Source organism: Orbilia oligospora, assembly GCF_000225545.1.
Source record: "Orbilia oligospora ATCC 24927 unplaced genomic scaffold scaffold00007, whole genome shotgun sequence".
Taxonomy (NCBI): domain Eukaryota; kingdom Fungi; phylum Ascomycota; class Orbiliomycetes; order Orbiliales; family Orbiliaceae; genus Orbilia; species Orbilia oligospora.
The window spans coordinates 58,379-79,353 of NW_011645564.1; the positions used below are offsets into that span (position 1 = coordinate 58,379).

The 20,975-nt window shown below is 45.6% G+C and overlaps 4 protein-coding genes across 4 annotated transcripts; 3 read left to right on the forward strand and 1 right to left on the reverse strand.

Annotated features, from left to right (window-relative positions):
• Positions 1-3,087: 3,087 nt before the first annotated feature.
• Positions 3,088-5,210, forward strand: AOL_s00007g20 (uncharacterized protein; the record flags this gene model as incomplete). Its single annotated transcript, XM_011119921.1, has 6 exons — positions 3,088-3,304; positions 3,380-3,405; positions 3,524-3,593; positions 3,778-4,163; positions 4,265-4,787; positions 4,879-5,210. The coding sequence occupies 6 exons, from the start codon at positions 3,088-3,090 to the stop codon at positions 5,208-5,210; spliced, it is 1,554 nt and encodes a 517-aa protein (XP_011118223.1).
• Positions 5,211-10,401: 5,191 nt separating this feature from the next.
• AOL_s00007g21 (uncharacterized protein) lies at positions 10,402-11,791 on the forward strand (the record flags this gene model as incomplete). Its single annotated transcript, XM_011119922.1, has 2 exons — positions 10,402-10,546; positions 10,755-11,791. 2 exons carry the CDS (start codon positions 10,402-10,404, stop codon positions 11,789-11,791), a joined length of 1,182 nt encoding a protein of 393 aa, XP_011118224.1.
• A 3,388-nt stretch (positions 11,792-15,179) lies between these two features.
• On the forward strand, positions 15,180-15,908 carry AOL_s00007g22 (uncharacterized protein; the record flags this gene model as incomplete). Its single annotated transcript, XM_011119923.1, has 3 exons — positions 15,180-15,309; positions 15,396-15,459; positions 15,536-15,908. The coding sequence occupies 3 exons, from the start codon at positions 15,180-15,182 to the stop codon at positions 15,906-15,908; spliced, it is 567 nt and encodes a 188-aa protein (XP_011118225.1).
• A 654-nt stretch (positions 15,909-16,562) lies between these two features.
• Positions 16,563-18,412, reverse strand: AOL_s00007g23 (uncharacterized protein; the record flags this gene model as incomplete). Its single annotated transcript, XM_011119924.1, has 4 exons — positions 16,563-17,375; positions 17,437-17,667; positions 17,752-18,204; positions 18,275-18,412. The coding sequence occupies 4 exons, from the start codon at positions 18,410-18,412 to the stop codon at positions 16,563-16,565; spliced, it is 1,635 nt and encodes a 544-aa protein (XP_011118226.1).
• Between the last annotated feature and the right edge of the window lie 2,563 nt (positions 18,413-20,975).

The following is a 20,975-nucleotide window of genomic DNA, read 5'->3' on the forward strand; positions in this document are numbered from 1 at the left end:
ATCTTATTTAACAGCAGCGATGAGGGAAGAAGAAGGAGGAAGAAAGCAGAAAACAGAGTGGCTGACGAATGGAAATAAGAACCTAATTACGTCGTCCTTTATACTCCAAAACGGCCTCACCCGAAAGAGAGAGAAAAAGAATCAGATCGATCGGATTCTCCTTGCAAAATGGATATTACAAGAATTACACCATCGCACTAGACAGAAAAGAACAAGAGCCATCTAGGAATGTATCTGATAAGTATCTCCCCCGTGGTATTTCCATAGAAGCGTTACATCAAAAATTCCTAACAATCTATCACGCGAAAACGTAACCGGGAACAGTGACGTAACTGAGGTCATGCGACTTAACCCAGAAATGCTGTTTCGTGTTGCGTTGTAATCGGCCGTTTCCGTTCTCCCCGATGCGATGAGTATAGATTAGATTAGATTAGATTCAACAAGATCACATGACTTATAATCTAATCAGATCGAGTGAGCCTGTCATGCCAAGTACGAAATCAGATAAGATTGAGCTTGGCATAAAGAGACCGAGCGAGAGGGCTGTAACTAAACCAAAGGAAAGAAGGATCCCCCTTTCCACTCCCACCAAAAATCTTGCTTTCGCGATCACTCTTCCACCGCGCCAGACAAGGACGGGGACCAGCTTCACCGGACCTATACACATTTACCAGCATTTACCACGGACTCTACTTCTCCAGAAAGGACCGGCGTATTTTACCGATACACACATCTCTTCAACCGCCACCACCCTAAGGACCCCCCACCAAAAGGGTGAACATCGAAGGACACGAAAACGAAAAAAAATAACTTTCCCTTATGGCCGGCCGGTCGAGTACATCATCACACCCTTCACGACGGACATCAAGTCCAACGGATCCGAATAGCAGAAACAGCAGTACCAAGAGCAGCCCGAAAAAGGCAAGCAAGGACAGTCTACAGAGGGAAATCGAAGGCATCGAAGCCGAGGCTTCAAAGCTACGAGCGGAACTTGCGAGTCTACGACAAGAACGGAAGATTCTGGCTACGGTTGTACAGAGCTGGCCAGGGAAAAGCATGTCGGTTTTATAACAGGGACCCATGAGGGTCGGAAATTAAAAGAGATGGAGGACGAGTGAATAAGTGAATGAGAGCCTGTACTAGAGAGATCTAGTATAAGCGAGAAGAGGAGAGGAAGGGGGGCAAAGAGGGGGGAACTTTCGGTCGGTCGGTACCAGTCAGAATGAGGCAACTGCTCCTTCCAGCTTGCTTTCGCTGGTCTTGAGCAGCTCCTCTGCGTTTTAAGATACCCTAAGGCGTCGTCTTTTTTTTCGACAGTTTACCAAAATTCTCTAGCGGTGCTCATGAAGGAAAGGTTCCCCGTTTGAGACGGATCTTTACTATCAAGCTCTGCATTTACAATTTGCTAATATATACGTTATATCGCTTTTAATCTAAGATCTCATGGTCTATAATTTTTCAAGATACTATTCTACTTTCTTATATATATCACATATCAAATTTAAAAATTTAGGACAATACTTGGAAACGACGTATCCAAATCTTTAAGACACCAACCAGAAAGTCGCAATTCTAAGAAAAGTTGGTAGCAGCCACGGGCTCTTGTGTATGCCGGCATGTACCTATCTAGCGTTGCCGTTCGTTTAAGGGCGCAATTGAACGTCAGTGAACATTATTAATACCAAATCTCGCGTACACTGAAAATACGCTGTGCAGAGACTTTCACGAAGCATTGAAAGCTGAACCGACTTCTCGTCGTCGTATAAAATTGATTGGCAGACTTATATAAGCTTAGTATATCAGGGAGCCACTAGATGCCTGCACAAACCTAGCCGCATACCTTATTCCTTAGCCCAATTTGGTGCATTGACATAGTTTTCGATTCCTGGCTCATATGACCTCGCAATCAAGGCACTCGTTCCAAAATCACTTTATATTCTATAGCCTTATTACTTTCAAAAGCCCAATATTAAGATTGCACTGCACATAGAAAAAGCCACCAGGCAACTCATAACTAGGAACATACCTTTTACGATTGAAGGCTTTGCGATATGGTGGTGTGTAAGTACTCGACAGTATGTAAGCTGACGCTGAATACTTCAGCATATGTCTCAACTTCGGTTCGAGTTCGAGTTCGGGCTCGGCACCGAATGCGAAGTGTCAATCTTCTTCTAAATCCATTAATACCTGTGACCCGCACTCTTACCCTGCAGAAATTGCCTGAATCACTACAATCACCAACATTTATCAAATCACGAGAACTCGAGCTCCACGACTTCAAACTAACCTAGTCCAGGCGCTCACATCCAAATTAGGCTAAAGATCGATAGCTTAAGAACCTGCAAAACAGGCTCTCTATTCACAACCTAAGCTCCCAAATTGCCAAAGAAAGTAAGACAGTACGTAAGCTATCCTTCCATGAATTCCACTATAGCCTTGAATCCTCTTTCCTTCTCGCCAAAGATCGAATCGCAATAGCAGTATATCTACATATATATACATATATACATAAGAGGTATATATACACAAAGGCATTTCGTCAGCCGGAGAATAACAGCCTGCTTCTCAGCTGGGAATAATTAAATCCCGGCCCGTCACAAGCAAACTCTTCGATCTCTTGGTGCCCAGGCCGTCCGAACGTGTCTTTTCGATTGGCGAGAAAGCGGGGATCAGGGCGTCACTAGTGCATGAAAAACTAGCCAACCAAGGGCAGGAGAGTGCGGGAACATGCCCTTGTTCCCCTCCCTTCCGTCCCCCGAAAAGAAAAAAAAGAATTAGGGCGGCTGGTATTGTTTGAGATCTTGGAAATCGCAGACAGAATGAAAAAAAGAGGTCAATGCAGTGTGGGGACGGAAACCTAAGGCTGACGATACGGGTTACTTTGAAAAACAGAGAGCCTTTTAAAGGGTTTTAACCTGATTATTATAAGCCCCTCGAGATCAGTTCTACCATTCGATTCAGGAGTTTTGTTTTTGTGTTCCACCGGAAGGACATCGTCGACATTTGAATCCAACAGTATTTTTTTTTCGAAACACCGTTATCCCGTAACGTAGGACGAAAGAAGAAGAAGCAGGGCCGAAAGCAAAGATGGAGTCCATCGAGCGTGTCGCAATGGTCGAGACGCCCATCGACAAAGGCGCACAAATTGAAGCAGTCGAAGCAGTTGAACAAGAGCCTCCCGTCGAACCAGCGCTCTCAGAAAAGCCGCAGAGGCCGTCATCCATCTCCACCTGTGACTCTGGTCTCCACGGCGAAGTAGATTTCACAAAACAGCGAAGACTTGTGTTATGTTTTGATGGAACAGGTATGCGCGACACCACCCCTTAGCAAAAACCATATAGAGAGAGATCTGGATCTGACACCGCCTGGGGTCTTTTAGGAAATAAATTTCATGGAGACGATACCGTAAGTTCTAACCCGTGAACTATCCCGAATCCATGTATCAGACGAGAATACCGTGGATCTGCAAACCCGGATACGAGGTTAAAGTGCCGATGCTGACAGGTGGATATTGCGGCAATAGGATTCCAACATCGTCAAAATATATGAGCTTCTAGACAGACGTTCGGACCTTCAATTTCATTATTATCAGCGTATGTGCTCCTTCGAAGCGCTTTTCTTCCGTATCTACTTGCCTTCGTATAGCCTGCATACCACCTACTTCCTATGAATTTGGACCTAACCCCGCCAACACATGACCAACCACCACCAACACTTCTCTTTGTTGTATCTTTTGGCAGACTGATAGTGGCGTACTAATACATGTAACATTATTAGCTGGAATCGGAACATACGTTCAAAATGAGGGAACCACCTTTATCGGCCGCTTCGGTGATAAGATCAGAACCGTGCTCGACCAGGCAGTCGGCACAAGCTTCAAGGCCCACGTGATCGGTGGATACTCTTTCATCATGAAATACTACAATCCCGGTGATTGTATCTATATCTTCGGCTTCTCCCGTGGAGCATACACCGCCCGTTTCCTTTCAGAGATGTTGGCAGGCGTCGGTCTCTTATCGAGAGGTAACGAGGAAATGATTGAGTTCGGTTGGAAAACGTTCAGCACATTCCAGACGTCGAGACATGATGGTGGTCCCAAGGATCTAAAGCGACGTAATTTTATGCGGAAATTCAAAAAGACATTCTCTCGTAGTGGTGTGAATGTAGGTACTCCCTGTGGGAATCATCTATCCCGGTGGTAGATGCTCGAAGTTTTATTCATTCTATATTGCGTCTTGTTAACTCGTTTCTTGATCTATATTAGGTCCATTTTCTCGGTCTATTCGACTGCGTCAACTCTGTTGGCCAGCTTGAGCCGCCTTTCTGGCGAAAATCTTATGCTTATATGCCAATGGGCTCCTCAGCAACTCACATTCGACATGCCGTCAGTGTGCATGAAAGACGACTGAAATTCAAGCCTGCCCTCTACAAGGGATTCATCGACCACCCAGACCTTAAAGAAGTCTATTTCTGTGGGAATCATGGCGACGTCGGAGGAGGGTGGGGAAAATCACCAGATCAAAAGCGTGCTTTGAGCGATATCCCGCTGGCATGGATGTTGCAGGAAGTACGAAACCTACCAGATACAGAAAACAAGCTTGAATTTACCCAACCGGAGGAATATCTTTTAGAAAAGGGTGCGGAAGAAGCAGAGCGGCAGTTCGAGGAACACCTTGAACAACTTGGTAAAGGTTTGATCGATGATACACAAGGAATGCGACCTCATGACCCCCTTAGTTTCAGCGGAGGTGGCGGCTTCTTAGGTGTCCTTGGTTGGTGGATTCTAGGTAGGCCTCCCTTTCTTTCCTTCTGACAAAAGAGAAAACCCCACATCCCCTTCGTCTCCCTGCATTCTGAAAATGGAGACGTGCCTGATAGCAGTTGCTGACGTGGTCATACACCTTTACATGGATGGCTTTGCAGAGGTTATGCCGTTCATCTCCAGACTCGAGTACGAAAATGGCAAGTGGGTGCCTCGTTATTGGCCACCGAACTTCGGAACACCTCGAGACATTCCTGCTGATGCAGATATCCACCCGTCCCTTGTAGCATTGCATGAAGGGGGTGTTCTGAAAGAATCCGAGGTTCCAAAGCTCCTTTCCAACCGGGACCACTATACCTTCAAGGTTGAGGGCGGTACCCGTACTCAGAAAAAGAAGCCAGCTCCCAAACCTACGGAGGAACCCCCCAAGGAGAAAGAGAAAAAGTAAAAGTGCGCTATTAATGAAGAAAGAGGCAAAACGGGTGTCTTCCGTTAGAGGTACCGAGCAATAGGACTCGATGGGACTAGAGATGAGGTGGTTATCTGCACAATCTTCCCGGATTTCATCCCGGGGATATGGTGAATCATTGATTCCTCGTACAAAGTGCGTCGGACGGGTGGATATACTCCTACTCATCAACCAATTGCCAAGTAGGATTCCCGTTATATGTTGTTTCTGTTCCGATGCGGCTGATACCCGCAAAATACATTCAAGAGTCTTGGGTTAAAAGCACAAGGTGGGGATGTCGCGTGTGATGCGACGCAGATAACTATTTCTAATATTGCGCTTTTTCCATTCCGTTCGTATCCCGCATAGCTTGGTCTTCCTTTCCTATTTTAATTTGTTTAATAACTACTTTTCTTTCTTACCATGTAAATCTTTGCCGCTGATAGGGGACGAAAAGCTATAGCTATGGCCCCAATAATCTAATACGCTGGGTTTGATTCCATATTCTAGAAAATTATTAAAATTACCAATTGACAAACCCCACAATCTATCCGACCTCCCAAAACTGCAGCTGTAGGTTATCAACTCTCAAATATCTATTCGTAGGATCTTGAATCTTACCTCTAACAAAGTAGCCAGCGGATTCCTACTATACCGGGGGAATAGACGTCAAACTCCCCAAGATTGCAAAATTTAACGTTAGCAATCAGTCAAAACTCAGATCCTTAAAGAGCCACATGTTTCCACTTTTAGCTTGGCGCCTTGCCTGTGCAGTCAGAGAGAGGCTCTTTTTTTGTAAGCAGAGCGCCTGCAAGGTAAAACAGGTCATAATAACAGCGGCGTATTAAGGCCAAGACCCTGTTCTAACCAAGATGATCTTTCTTTCGTGTGTTCTTTTAACATGCGCCAACACAAATTCTAAATGTTGTTTTTCCTTGAGCGAAGATGCTCAGGTCACTATAACGTTATAGAATTACAGGGAAGTTTGGTATTCGCGCTATGCCTTGGGATAGCCAGTACTCATTTCGCGAGTAGATTGCTAAGCATAGAGCGTCGGAGTCAAAGGTGAAAAGGAAGATAATGGAAGAGAAAACGATGGTTTGAGCGGAACCAGAAGTTTTTGTTTCATTCTGGAATATCGATGCCTAACTTTGTATCAAATCCAACGTCATTGATCTGGAAGACAGCGGCATCCACTTGCGCAATGAAAGACATGCCGCATACATATGCAGTCCGCTCGGAATAGGCGAAAGAACCTTTCAAGAAAAGTGTGGCAGAAAAACAAAAGAGGGGAAACGAAGAATAAGACCGACGGTCAGCCTTTTTCCCCGAAGCCTATTACAAGCCGGTTGAAGCCACGCTCTATGTATCCATGCAGCAGACGATACGGCCACCAACATAGGCAACACTAGAAGCCCGACTTAAGCCTCGTCATCGCCGGCATTGACGAATCGCAAGGTAGATTCACCAAAAAAAATAAGATAAAATAAAATGTTCTCGGCCAGCTTCATACATATACTAAGCTTCTGTGTTTCATAAGTTTTAAGGTCCGGCAAGTTTCGTTTTTGTTTTAGCGGGGTCACGGAGTCTCCGCGGGGCCGCAACCCTCCGTTTTTTTGAAAACTGATGATCGAAAACGTCAGCGCCCATGTGAAATGCGCCTTACATAAGATACGCAACGGGCTACGTATGCTCCGCCAAAACCTTCGATACTGGAGATAATCTAAACTCTAAAGTGCTATAGTTTCCTCCGCTGTATACACTCAAAGGCCTTAGATACACTCCAGTGAATTAGTAAAGATTCTATACGTATGAAATGCGTGTCCATAGCCACTAAGTATTAAATGTTAAGCACCGATTGCCGACATTTAATATCGGCTATGCCGATATAGAACCTCCAATTACGGTAGTCACTTTGCATATCCGCCCTACGTCGGCATCGTTTCTTGGAATCGAGACTCGATGTTTCATCGACAATTGGTTCCGGGCTATGCAGATGCTGGGCTCCTAGAAGCGAAGATTGAAATTTCGAGAGGGGCATGTATGCGTATCAAGGAACACGAATGAAGGCCGGCTGACCGGTGTCTAACTTCGGCATCCGATTCTTCTAGCCAATGAAGGCAGCTGGAATGGAATGTAACCGCAAACCTTACGACACATTCACACAAGATAAAGCGCAGTAAATATTATACTGCCACCAGCATAGCAATATCGGGCCCTTACATCCCGCTTAGTCTTGAACTCGTCCCGCTATGAGGCGATGATAGAATCGAACCTGTGAGTACTGCCATACCAATGAGAGTGTCGTGATGATGCGGGCAGATACCACTAGGGTCAAACCGAAAATCTGTGGACTGCCTTGTAGTTGCTGAGATTACAACTGGTGCAGTCGTGCACTAGGCGTAGTTAAGTTGGAATGGAATGCTTGGGTCGAACTTTTGCACGGGCCATAATAGGGAAGAAATAAGAAACTCAATCAATTGAATTGAGCCTGATCAGTAAAGGAATTTTGGACCCGTCGTTATGTTGGCCTGTGCAGCTGTGCATGCATTTGGATACATGATAGCTCGACGCAATGGAATTTCTACGGCTAAGTCGTCGGATACCGATCTCTTGAGACATAGTTCTATATGGATCGTCTTTGGATGTGACGATATACTTGATTGAACTTCCCCGTATTCACTGCCGGATATCGTCCATAAGTCACAAGCCGTTCAAAATAAAACTTGTCAAGGAACGAAGATGGCAAAAGATGCATCAAGAAAACGAGTTGTATTCCTTTGCTTTTTAAATGCATCGATAAGAGTTCTAGAGGAGGTTATAGTCGTCGGTCCGTTGTTGCCGTTCCCCCATTGGTCGCTCAGGGCCAGTTTGATGACGGAGATTGATACATCGCGCTTCGAATTTGCAGTTTGTAAACCCCTTTTCCGTATGATACATGAGTCGTCCCCCAGCTATAGCAATAATAAGGCGCTAATGGCTATTATCAAACTGTCAGACAGCTAAGATGGTCCAAGCTTTTGGGCTGATAATCGTGAATCTTGATCGTCGGTGTTATAACGTGATGGTTGTTCCTAAAAATGAAAATTAAAAAAATTTAAATATAGGAAGCCTGACCCGTTGAATTGGGTTTCTCAAATCATACCTGTCGACGAGGAAAGATCAGATATCGTCAAATTTAGATATTGATGTCAAGTTTTAGGTCATAGGTCTGCGGTATGCTATGTAGACGGAACAAATTGCACTATATTGACCCATGGAGCACGGACGAGGGTTGCTTCCGACCAGGATATACAGGCTAGAATGCCTTATCGAGTGTGGGCCCAACATTCGAATTGCGACCTATAGCTTTATGCAACGGCTAGCATCTGCTATAGTTTGACGGCCAGGTATGGGAAGGTGCAGATTTTTTTTTTCCCGCGCGGCCCCAAGGCCCAGAGTTTGCAGTGCTTACGAAACCGGCTGGGCTTCCGGGGTACCCCATGCCCACTCAGAATGAATAACCAGATCCTTGAGCTTGGGTCCGGTAATGGCTGATCTTCGTGCTGTCAGCGAATTCCTGCATAGGCGGGCTATTCGCGGTTTCACAGCATTTAGGAGCTTAGTCAACCCGTTCCAACTCAAAGCCAGGCTGGTGCAGGTACGGGGATATCATATTGAAGATGAGTGTTATAGGGATTCAGCCTAGGCACTTCACTACTTCACATGCCTCAAAGCTACGGGGAATAGTGTTTTTGGATAATTAAATTACTAATTGGTTTTTTGTGGAAAAATAAAATCAAGAGAGTCGTATTGTTGGGCTTTCTGGTTGTGTCGTGGTGGTTGACGTCTTCACGAAAGAGCTTGGCTTGGCTAGTTTCGGACCCAGATGTGAGTACGCAATACAACATACGCGCATGTAAATATACGTATGTCACTTGCGACGAGGGGTACAGAGGTATGGTGATAGCGCGTCGACAATGAGAATATCTAAAAATATCAAGATCGATTCTGCGAATTCAAATTATCGCTTAGGCTTCTACTTTGAGTCACGTTGGCCTGACGGGAGAGAATAAGTCCTAAGTCTTGGAAGAAATTGACTGCAACCATCGATATGCATGCAAGCTAGAGCACCCGTCGAACGTCAAGCGGCTCCATGCCATATGGGCAATTGCAAGGTTTATAATCAGATGGGGCTGTCTGTCATTGGGGTGCATACATACAATTACTGCACTCGAAGGGGGGGAAGAATCGATCCAAGGCTTCCGATTTAGCGAGAGGTCGGCTAGACGCGATCGAAACAAAAATGTCAAAGGACAGCCTGGTTGGGCCCTCCTGTGTTTCTAATATGGTTTCTCCAGTTTCGCAAGCCAGGATGTTTTTGAAATCAATCACTGACTGGCAGAAAGATTGAGTCGATGCGCTGCTTAGTCAAAAGGTCAAGCGCAGTGTATTCCCGGCTATGGTTTCCTCTGGTGCCTAACTGCGAGGAGGAGTCTACCTACGGTCGACAGGGCTTAGTAAATCCAAATCAGCCATGATGGCGGGGCGGAAGTTCTACACGTACCCATATTCTGGAAGAGAATGCATTTGGAAATTCGAATTTCTTTTTCACGCGAGGACGGGCGTATTAGTTAACATCAGTTTACCTGGTACGCCTGGTTCGATGAGTCCTAGTGGGATGGGCCCAAGAGCATGGCTGGTCTCCAGGGTATGGCTCTCGGAGGAGGTACCAACATAACGTTATGCCCTCGTAGGCCTTGGCGGGGTTCATCGAAGCTAACTAAACCGCCAGCTTTGTTCGGGAGAACTTAAAAAAGGGTTGCTTGCTGTCTCACGGCCAAAGGGCAAGCCGGCCTTGAAGCAGAAAGGAAAGCAAAGCAAAGTTCTTATAATACCTAAAGAAGAGCCTCCTCTTTCCAGCTTACTACTCTCTTACACACCAGTCCACGTTCCACGCACCTAGGCACGCCTTTGAGCCCTATCTATTCTTGTTTTTCTACCTTGCCTCTCGTATTGGTAATTACTTAGTCACCCAACGTTATTCACACCTACAACAACACAAACCAGCCTTTTTGCTGTCAATTCTGCCGTTTTGACGCTGCGGAGCTGGTTTAGTATTGTGGAATTGGTATAAAGTTATCATACCGATTCCGGAAGCCACCGTATATCCAAAGTTTTCCGCATATTCATGCACATGGAGGAGTTCATAATGTCGAACTCTGGCAGAATCATGAAGCGAAAATCTCCTGTGCCCGTCCCAGATGTCGCCAGCGCCAGTGACGAGAGATTGGATCATATTGAGGACCCCGCGGAAAGAAAACGGGTACTCAATGTTCTGGCTCAAAGAAGATATCGTGCGTAACCCTCCTGAAAGTTTTCCCATCTCGATCATCTCCGAATTTAAATTTGTGTTGCCATGTTGTCAAGATTTCAACATTGGCATGCACTTGCTTGCGCAATTGCTTTCCATCCATGTTTATTGTATTGCGCGCTCTGATCCTCAACATAAATAATTCTCTGGTGGGGGGTTTACTGACTTGGTTAAATTTCGAATCTATACAGGCAAGCGTAAGCGTGAACATCAACTGGAATTACAGATGCAAGTCGAGAGACAGAAACAAAAGGATCAATCGCTGCCTCACGGGAAAGAGTTGAGCCCGATAGATTGGGACCCGATTTCGTCGGATAGGTCCGATAATGCTCGCGAGCTTGCGTATCTCAGGCAGCGAGTCTTTGAACTCGAAACTGCTCTCTCGGTTTATACAAAATCTCTGGATCCACAGTCTGCGGTTTCGCTGAGTCCATCGGACCCGTTCGATGCCTTTGGGAACCCGACATCCGTGGTTGATCATGCACTATCAGCATCCAGTGAATCCGATGCAGGGGCCTTTGGGACGGAAGGGATGGCCCTCGAGAACTGGATGCGGCTTACTCAGACGAGTGGCCCTCAAGAGGTAGCTAATCCCCTCCCTCCCACCACTGAACCCCTCCCCGATATCGATGATTTCCTTCAATCATTCACTTTTACGGCGTTTGATTTTCCTGACGAGTCAAATCTCAGCATCCCAGCCTTCAGTCTACTCCGCGCATGCATTATGATCGCCCAAAGGCTCAAAGTTTACCATCTGCTTTGGGACTTTACGGCAACAAGTCCGTTCTACGGTTCGACGAGTTCGTTGCATCGTGACCTACCTTCCGATCTCCAACCAACTGCTGTGCAGCTTAAGACGCCACACCACCCAGTCCTAGATATCCTGCCCTGGCCGAAAGTTAGGGATAGACTTATTACTACGTTTAGTATGGAAGAAAGCATGTGGCCGGTTCACCAATCCGAAAAGCTTACTTTGTGGCGACTTGTTAGCGACATGGACAATGCTGAAGAAGACGGTCTCGAAGGTGTTCGAATTAATGGTAGTGATGCTTTCGATGGAAGTGGTTGGGAAGTTGGACAAGGGTTTTTCTCAGTTTGGTGGTGGGCTTTGGATCGAGATGTTATCGGACGCAGCAACTACTGGCGGATTCAAAGGGGAAATTCGAAACTCGCACTCCTCGGAGACGAGAAGTCCCTAAAGGATAGAGGATTCCCGACAACAACTTAGAGCATTTGAGTTCCTCTGTTTGATCATCATTTTCTTTGCGAGTGATACCTGGGTGGTTACAAAAAGCGGGATTATTTTATAAGGTGTTTTTGCTGTAGCGTTCTTGCAATAAGTCGGTCTATTACGGTTTCTCATCTTAATTTTGCTAGCATCCCTCCTCATCATGCATGTTCAAATTCTTGTTCTTCGTATATACTTGTTACTTTCTTCATTCCTGTTGTTCATGTCCTTTTATTCATATTGGGCTCTATAACTTTGAGTACTATGGAATAGGCGTTACGGTTACTTCTTTTCTTATTTTATCACATTTTTTTTTAAAAAACCCTTATTTGACTTTATTCTTGCATCCTTTGGCTTTAGGAGAGCTTTCTATGCATATGGCTGCTTAAAACTAAGAACTTTTTTTTCTGTCCTTGATCAAGATAGCTCTTTTCGAATCCATTGCTCATAGCCTCGCTCGTTGTATACAATGTAGCCACTCGACCACGCTGATGCCGCAAAAATCCGGTCCATGGGATCCCGGGACGGCGTATGATGGCTTGGTTAGCACGATTTCAATACAATCTAATACTTTGAATAGAATGAACTTTACGATACAAATTATCTGGATATTCGCCTTTGAAGCTCGCTCGTGATAGCTACTAGCAATAAAATATCAGGCTGAGCTTAGCGATCTAGTCTCGATCGATTAACGAGGCTATGCATGTTCCCCGCGATCCGACAAAACCTTCTGAATCGTTTCACCACGGTTGCATGCCTGCCGCCGCAGGAGGAATAATTTAACGAATGCAACATGTCACAAAGAAGATCGCGGGGGGCTTGATCGACGGTAGGCGGTGTTCACCGGAAAGCTGCAAGGTCTCACAATACAACTTGTTAGAGCTCTTAATTGCAACTATCTGTGCCACTGGATTTTTCTTTGTTTTAATTACCCTGCTGCTGGTCCAGCCTTGAGGTCGGAATTCGGCCGTCTGGTAAAGGTTTGCTACGTCATTCATACACCGGCAATAGACTCGAACGTTGAAAGGATGTCTGATATGCGGTTCTAGCTCCCTTCGGAACATTTCCATGCAGCTGCACAAGAACTGATAATCGGCCTAGTTTTGATTTAGTCATCAGGTTTCTATTTTGGATATTCGACTCCTCGCTGCACAGACTGTGGATGATCAGGTTCCCACCCTTCATCGATACTTGTCATATGGGTGTCTACAGGGCTCGAGTACAGAGTACTAGGTATGTGCTAACAGTCGCCTCCCGTCGCCGGGCCAAGACTTAAGACAGGGGTGTGTGCGATGGCGGGCAACGGGCAAACTCAAGCTCCGATTCTGTGCGCAGCATGCAAACCTCACAAAACTTGAGTATGCGCTCCTGACAAAATCGATCACGAAGAATATCCTGCTGGGCCCTAATCGAGCAGGGCCCACATTCTGGGTCGCTTGGTAACAAAATTATTTTGGAAATATCCTAACGAGGGGTTGACTGCTACAGAGACGAAAATATCGAGGGTTATATCAAAGTTGACTATACTTTGCAATTGTGCCAGTTCCGTTGTTGGAAATGTATAAAGGTGGTTACTAAAAATATTCGGATTTGATGGAGATATGACATTTTTTGGTACTCGGGACTTGCTGATCGATGCCATTGATTTTAGCCCGAGGTTCCCCGTACATGCCATTTAGACGTCTCCGCGGGCGAATTCGTGGATATTATTCGCTTAAGGCTGTTGCTGCTGACATAATCAACCTTTGAAATGCCGCTTGATGAGTCTGAGCTTCCTTGGGACCAACTGCAAGTGCTGCAAGAGATGCAGTTAGAGAGTGGTATGTCTTTCGTATGGGGAACCTCCGGCTTTGCTAGTTAGTGGACAACTTCATGGAGGCTGGTTAAGCTTGTTGAATAATGAAGTAGTCACTCGGCCGAAGCAACTTCAAAGCTAAGTTGGCCCAGGAGCTGCGAATATTTGCAGTTAACATGAGCGGGTACATTGTAGTTAGGCTCTGTGCTGGCGGCCCCAATGTACTCCCTGAATCCATAGCAGGTGCGCTAGGTACCCATATCCGGGCCCGAAGCTAGTCCACTTCCAGAGATTGAGTGAGGATGAGCGCTAACCATCAGATAACCCTGCTGAGAAGAAGATCCACAGTCTCGATTCACATTGGGTCTTGATGCCACACAAAAGTGGCACTTGGGAACACCCCCGGTCCCCGGATCTGTTTCACCTCAGGGGCTTGCCTTGTAAAACCAGCCCTGCAATTGACACATTTCAACCGTTTTCGAAGTCGTTGAGTAACCTATAACTCGGTTCCTTGCGACCGTTGAAATTTCAGCGACGAGGTCCCGCCGAATCTGATAACGAAGTTGCACATTCTGCGGGGTTTGTGTAATACGGACCTAATACGAGAATTAAGATATCCGAAGCTTTAAATGTCACGCAAAAGCGGGAAGGAGCCTACCCGTGTTCCACGTATCGCGCGGAAAGAGCCATTTCGGGTGATCACGATTAGGTACTTTATTCAAGAAGAATTCAATTAAATCCAAGGCAAATATAATATCTAAGCGGAAAAGTTTGATTCAGATCGAAGCAGAAAAATTGGATTTTTGAAGGCTTGGTATCTCAGGGCTACACGTATTAAGTGAGCATCAAGTGTAGCGGATTGCATTCCTTCGAGAAAAAAGGTATCGCTGTAAAGCTGCGTCAAGCGGAGGTCGCCATAAATTTGGTTCTAGGACAAATATAACCCAATGATAACAATCAACTCCTAGGATCCTCCAGCCTAGATTTACCGCTAGGATACTCCAAACATGACACTGCACCTCGCATATATCCAAACACTCTAGCGCCGTAGCTTAAGATTATAATCAGACTCATTAAATAGAAAACAGTCTCGGACCAGTTCACTAATTCCGTGCCTACCTAATATGACATCTATGCGCGATCGATTCCGGGATTACGACTCCTTGGACACGCAATCGGTCGTATTCCACAAGGCTATGTGCATCTTCAAATATCCGTGGGCACACAGTCTCATCTTCTATCGGGAAGCTTCCCCACGACATATTAGATGGGGTTACCAAAGTTATCATAGTACGAACTCAGAGCCATTTGAGCCCCGAGTCGAATGAGGTCTGTAATTCTTGCCATTGAGTCCCGCGGGGCTGAGCAATCACAGTCTTATGTCTTCGAGGCTGTAGATGTGTGTCAATAAAGAGGTACAGGCGGACGGTTTTCATTGATCATAACTTTCATAGATTTATATAATTAATGGCTAAGCAGCGTTTTGAGGTGGACTTTGATAGTCTGCCACAGTCACACTCAGTTGGTAAAATCATTTACATTTTTTAAGTTGGAAACTCGAGCCCGAGTGGTTTGAATAGTATAGTATCAACGATGCTGCTTTCATACGTCACAACAATTCTTGCCGCTGCTGCAGTGGCTTTTGCCACACCCTTTCTTGGGGCACCTACCAAAGTGAAGAGACAGCTATTACCGACCCCAATCCTTTACGGACCCTTCCGGCGTATGTCTTAAAACTACTAGCTGACCCTATCCCATACCCCTCGTCTTTATGATTTTTAAAGCTGATATATGGGAACCTTGATGTAGTCAAGTTTATCGCAAGATGGTCAACCTATAGGGACAAATACGCATATGTCCAGAACCTTGATGCGTGCGTATAAATACTATTTTTTATACTTGGAAGCCCGTTTCGTTCACAAAACTAACATGTTAGCTCTCATCAACAGCGTCCGCCCTGCGCCACGATCGACTGGAAGCGTTTTCAATTTCGAGAACTCCACTGGACGTCTCTGGTTGGGCAATAACTTCCTTAACCCCATCGTCGCTGGCCTTAGACCAAACCTCACCAGCAATCTTGCGCCTCTCGCTTTTGGACCCCTTGGACGCCCAAACTGTGAGGTGACTGGTGGGGTGGCCTATGAGACTGCATTTTCGTTCAACAGTGCGCGCCGTCTGACCCTCGGTGGTACTGCTCTTTGGCACGGCTGTACTACGAACTCGTCTCTCGGGCTTGGCCCAGGAGCCAATTATCAGTGGGGCTCAGGCCCACAAACCACCGAAGATTGCCAGGATATTCAGCTCGAATACGAGCCTGCTTAAATCTACTGATGTGTTTGACACGTCGCCGCGGTCAGAGCTAGAGGGTGTTTATAGCTTCTGTTAGCTGAATGTTTTTCTGGTACTCAGACCTCGAAGTCAATATTAGGGGGGCAGGGTTTTAAAGGCTATCATATTATATTAATAATTGCTATTTTCCGAAGCAGTCTCTTCGACTACGGCACTGATACTACTAATTAGTTTTTCTCAGTCAATGGAATATAACTAAGGCTTGGTCTATGGCCATCGCCATTGATTCCCGTCCTTCGAGTATTCTAGAATTCTGTGCACGTCAATACAGTCTTGTAGCCAGACTTTCGTACCGTCAATATTGGTTTGTTGCATTTTTGAAGAGCTTGCGTTGTGTCCTCTGCCCGACCCCAATGCAAGCTGCCTCACATATGACCGGCGGAGGCCGTGATGACAAACGCCAAGATCTTGAAATGGAGTATATCATGAGGCGGTGGGGGTTCAAAAGACAGAGATATGTGTAACTACGAGGTAATTAATGAGAAATCGTGCTTTGTACAGTATTTTGGTAATTAAGGTACCTAGGTCGTAACCAAATTGTGATATCGATATTATATATATGTATATGTATATGTGTATGTATACGGCCCTTTATATATATTCTGCCATAAACTGGATCTAGAACTTCTAGTTTCTTCCAACTGGGGGTGGTACTGGCGCCTCTGGGAGCGGTTCATATGCCGCTGAACCTCCTTCATTTGTTGCATCGCCATCACTCCCTATCGTGTTCTTACTTTGTACTTCATAAACCCCTCTTGATTCTGACGACAACTCATGACCTAAAGGCGGACTGTATAACTCGACTGGAAATGCAGAGTCCCCGTGTAGTTGTGCGGGTTCATTATATCCACTCAAAGTGCTGTATCTCGGCGCTAGTGATGAGGGCACTGGACTTCCAAGTTCAGATATTTCGTTGGGGGGTGGTCCACCGTATACAGTCTTCGCCGGGTCAAGCCCTTGGTCTTCTATCTGCGGCGGAAGCGGAGCTTCGTCTAGCTTTTGCTCTCTATGGCGTCTATAAAAATACCATATGACGAGACCGATAAGCCCAATTCCTACTAAACCCCCAATTACACTGCCAGCAATTACACCAGCCGAAGGAGGCTTTTTACCGGAGGCTTTGCTCCCAGTTATGTCAAAAAAGGGCGAATCGGTATCTGGGGGTGCTACTTTAGGCAGGCCGTCCCACGATGCACCTCCGTTGGAACTCCCACCAATTACACTCGATATTATTGTAGGCACAGCGTAGGGGATATTGGCCACATATGAGGCCTGCCATTCTAATTTCGACGTGTCGAAAACCCACATTCCAGATCCTTCACAGATACTGGAATCATTTCGTCCGCCCACGAGGAGCATCTGTGAACCGCGGACGTGGCACGTATGGTCTTGTCTTGTACCAGGTCCTTGTGGTTTATTTCTAGGGTCGACGGGAACCCACTATTGTGGTAATTAGTTAGCTGTGTCATCCATCGACCATCTTCCATGAGGGATTGCAGACTTCAAACCCGGGTATTGTCAGTATCCACATACTATCGACCGCCTCAAAGTCTCCCAACCCTAAGTTATAACTGATACCACCATAGAATATTATTTGGATCGATGAGTTATCCGGAGCATAATTAGCCACTGCACAGCCCCCACGTGTGTTTTTGGGCGGCCCCCCAGAAGTAGGTTGTCGATACCATGACGATCGCTCAATATCGTAGACGTACACATCTCCTAGTGGAAGCTACAACAAAAAGGGTGCGTGTTAGCTAGCTGCGGCCCTGACCCGGGATAGAATGCGGGTCCCAGCCTGGGGTATTATTCTTACACCATTTCCTTTTTGGCCTCCGCCTGCGAAGTTGATAAGATAATCTTTATTATTAAAAGTAATCGGAATCAAATTCCCATCTCGATACCGCAACCCAGGAATTTCAAATTTGAAAACATCGTATCCCAACGCCCGTGTCTCATTGGTAATTGTAGTCGTCGCAAGGTCAATTTTGAGCATCCCGGAAAGGATTACTGCTTCAGCGTCTCCGCCTGGCCAGTTTGGAGTGGTAGAGTTGTCAACCTGCCCACCGCGATAATATCCAATATCCTTGTAGTAAGTGGAAGCACCACGAGAAGCCCGTAGAACCGAATTTCCGCGAGCTTCCTCCTCGCCCCATGTCGACGTAAGTGGGTGATAGCTCCAAAAACTAAGTGGCTCGACGATATCCGTTCTATTCTGTGGATTTGGGCTAAAGGATCCCCCATAGAATGTAAATTTCGACTCGGCTTCCTGCGCCCTAATGGTTAGAACATCCCAAATCTTCTGACTCAAGCTATTCGATTCGTTCTATTAATCGTACATTTACCCAAAATGACCCCTGTAACACCTTCGCAGGACCTGGTATCGGTGGGACGGGAAGGCCGACGAAAGGTGTATCTGCGACGACGAAGTCCTTCGAGAGGTCCAGCGTAAAAAAATCTCTGTTTATGTGCCCCATTGAACTCACAATTAGTCAAGAAGCCCGGGCTAAAGATCTGAACTTTGTTTGAAGTTCTCCAAATCATTCCTTACTTATTGTCAAATTTCTTGTGCCAAGTTCTGATTGTACCCGCCGTGCATTTCCACCGTATATATAGAGGGTTTCACTAAAGATCACGCCTAAAAGTAAAATCGCGTCAGCAAGGTTTCCTTGTTCGCGTCTTCATATCGTACCATCTGTCCTCAATAATCACAATGTTAACATACTTGAATGTGCCCATCTTTTACACACCCGTGCACGGGAAATTGGCCCAGGAACTTGTTGTCCGCTGCACGGCACCAAAAGACCAAGAACGCTGATAGAAATGACAAGGCTTCTGAAATTATTGGAGAAGAACATCTCTTTAAAGAAAAGGAAGAATGTGGCCGTCGATTACAACATCTGAGTGTAAGTTGGTATTATGTTGCCATCATTGGCCCGTGGGTGAGGGTAGATCTATAGAGATAAAGTTTGAAAGGGACTGTACGTAGGGTCAACCTCATAGAGATGGGACGAATCTTCGGGCAGGCCCTTTCATTTAAAAGCCTCAATCTAGATTTCTACGGTGACTTTTTTCTTACGTGGGAACTTAACCAAGGAAATGAGAGGAGCATCTACTGTTTGCCTGTGGGACCAAGTATCGGCGGGCCAATTGGATTCGTCTAATTGTGCGGCACAGACGAGGCAACTTTGCAAGTTCGCCCAGCTGCAGGAAACCAGCCTCAAACACATTCTTTGAATCTTGGCTGCTCGTATTCTTAGAAATTCGCTTGTAGATATGATCAACCTAGAGCGAACTCGGGGTGGAGAATCTTAGGCCAAATTTTGGACGGTTCGCCAGTGCGCCGTGCAGTAACCGGCTGCCAGATGCATGGGACAATTAGTTACATTGGTTCAGATTTCCAATATATTAATGATCGCCCAAACCACTGTATGATCCCAAAATCACGGGCCAGTTTCTTGCATGGTACCTAATGGTTCTTGTTCTTGCAGTCCTAAAGTTGCCAGGTGGATCCTTGTGCATGCACATGTCCCCGATCGATTTTTCTGCGTTGGTACCATAGATGTCTATTTGTGTAACATATAGCCTTGACGACTTTTTCGATTAAGAGCGTTGGTGTGACATTAGCCCAGCATCAACCATAGTTTAGAACTATCGGTACTACTAGCTACCCCGGCCTACAACATATGGTTCTCCGCTTCCAAATCCGAGGAGGGGTCTTATCCTCTTTCGACTCTTGTCGGCGTTCAAAAAACTCCACCAGGCTAAAAGAATTGCTTAATGTTCTCCTAGATAAGCTTACTTTCATCTACCGATCCTCGCTAACACTGGTAAAGGAATTATGATGAGCGCTTCCGTGTGCGAGTTCACATTTGCAAGATATACCTTGCTTCTGGGCATCAGCGATTAGGCGTGGATGCATCAGTCTATAGTAATTTTAACGGCAGAGGTTTCTCTTCTGGCACCCAAAAAAAAAAAAAAAAAGCGGAGCCATCTAGAAACTGATAGAAACCGTTCATATCAAGGCGGGGTTGCCTTGAATTCAGACAGATCTACGTCAGTTCCAGAGGATCCTCTATCAAAAACAATCACTTTCCCAGGAATTCGAGCTTCGACCCAGAAGCCGATTGAGTTGAGATTGACCGACCTTTTGCATTTGAAGTAGATCTGTTGTTCTGTACCTGGGTATATTTTCTCAATAGGAAGACTTGTTTGGGTCTTTGAATAGTGGGTGTGGCGGTGGGTATGCATATATGGGTGGTGTTTTAATTTTGATAAAGCTGAATGGTGGGGATATTTGATCGGAACAGACGACGCGATTTCTGGAGGACGAGATATAGTTTGTATTTTTTGCCCATTGGTATTCCTGTAAAGCTTACAATCGAGCGGAAGAGTCTCTATAATGAGGCTTTGTAGGTCCTCTCCGGATGTCAATAGTGCTTCTTGAGGCGGACTCAGTGGGCTCGATTGAACCTGTATGCCGGTCTGACTTGGTCGAACCCGGTCCAATTATTCGGTGTTATATTACATAATACGGTGATAAATTTATTAGTACCGACTGGAAGTCCTTAAACCCGACACTCGGACATAAAGTCACCAAACTGTTCGAACTTGTTATCTAATTTACAAGAATATTTGAGTCATTTGTGGTCAACTTGGTAGCAAGTTATAGTATGCCAATTGCGAAGGCACTAGCTTTGGCCGCGCGGGATTTATTATTGCAATTGACTGGGCCTTTTCAGGCATCGTGTGTGCACTCTTAATTAAGTTGTTTGCGCTGTGTAGCATGGTAAATTTAAAAGTTGCAACGTTGGCCTCGTTTACTTCTTCATGTATAAGACAGTGGCACACTGGAGAGGAACAGGCAGTATAGTACTCTTTAGGCTGAGATTGAATTCTTAACTTGCTTGCAATTATCAAAATTCAAAAGGATCTGGACTCCAAAATTCAAAACTCCGCTAAATGATAACATGAAATGCAGAATACACGTGTATGCCACCCCCGCAGCTCTCATTTCTAGAAATTCTAGTATGATAAAGA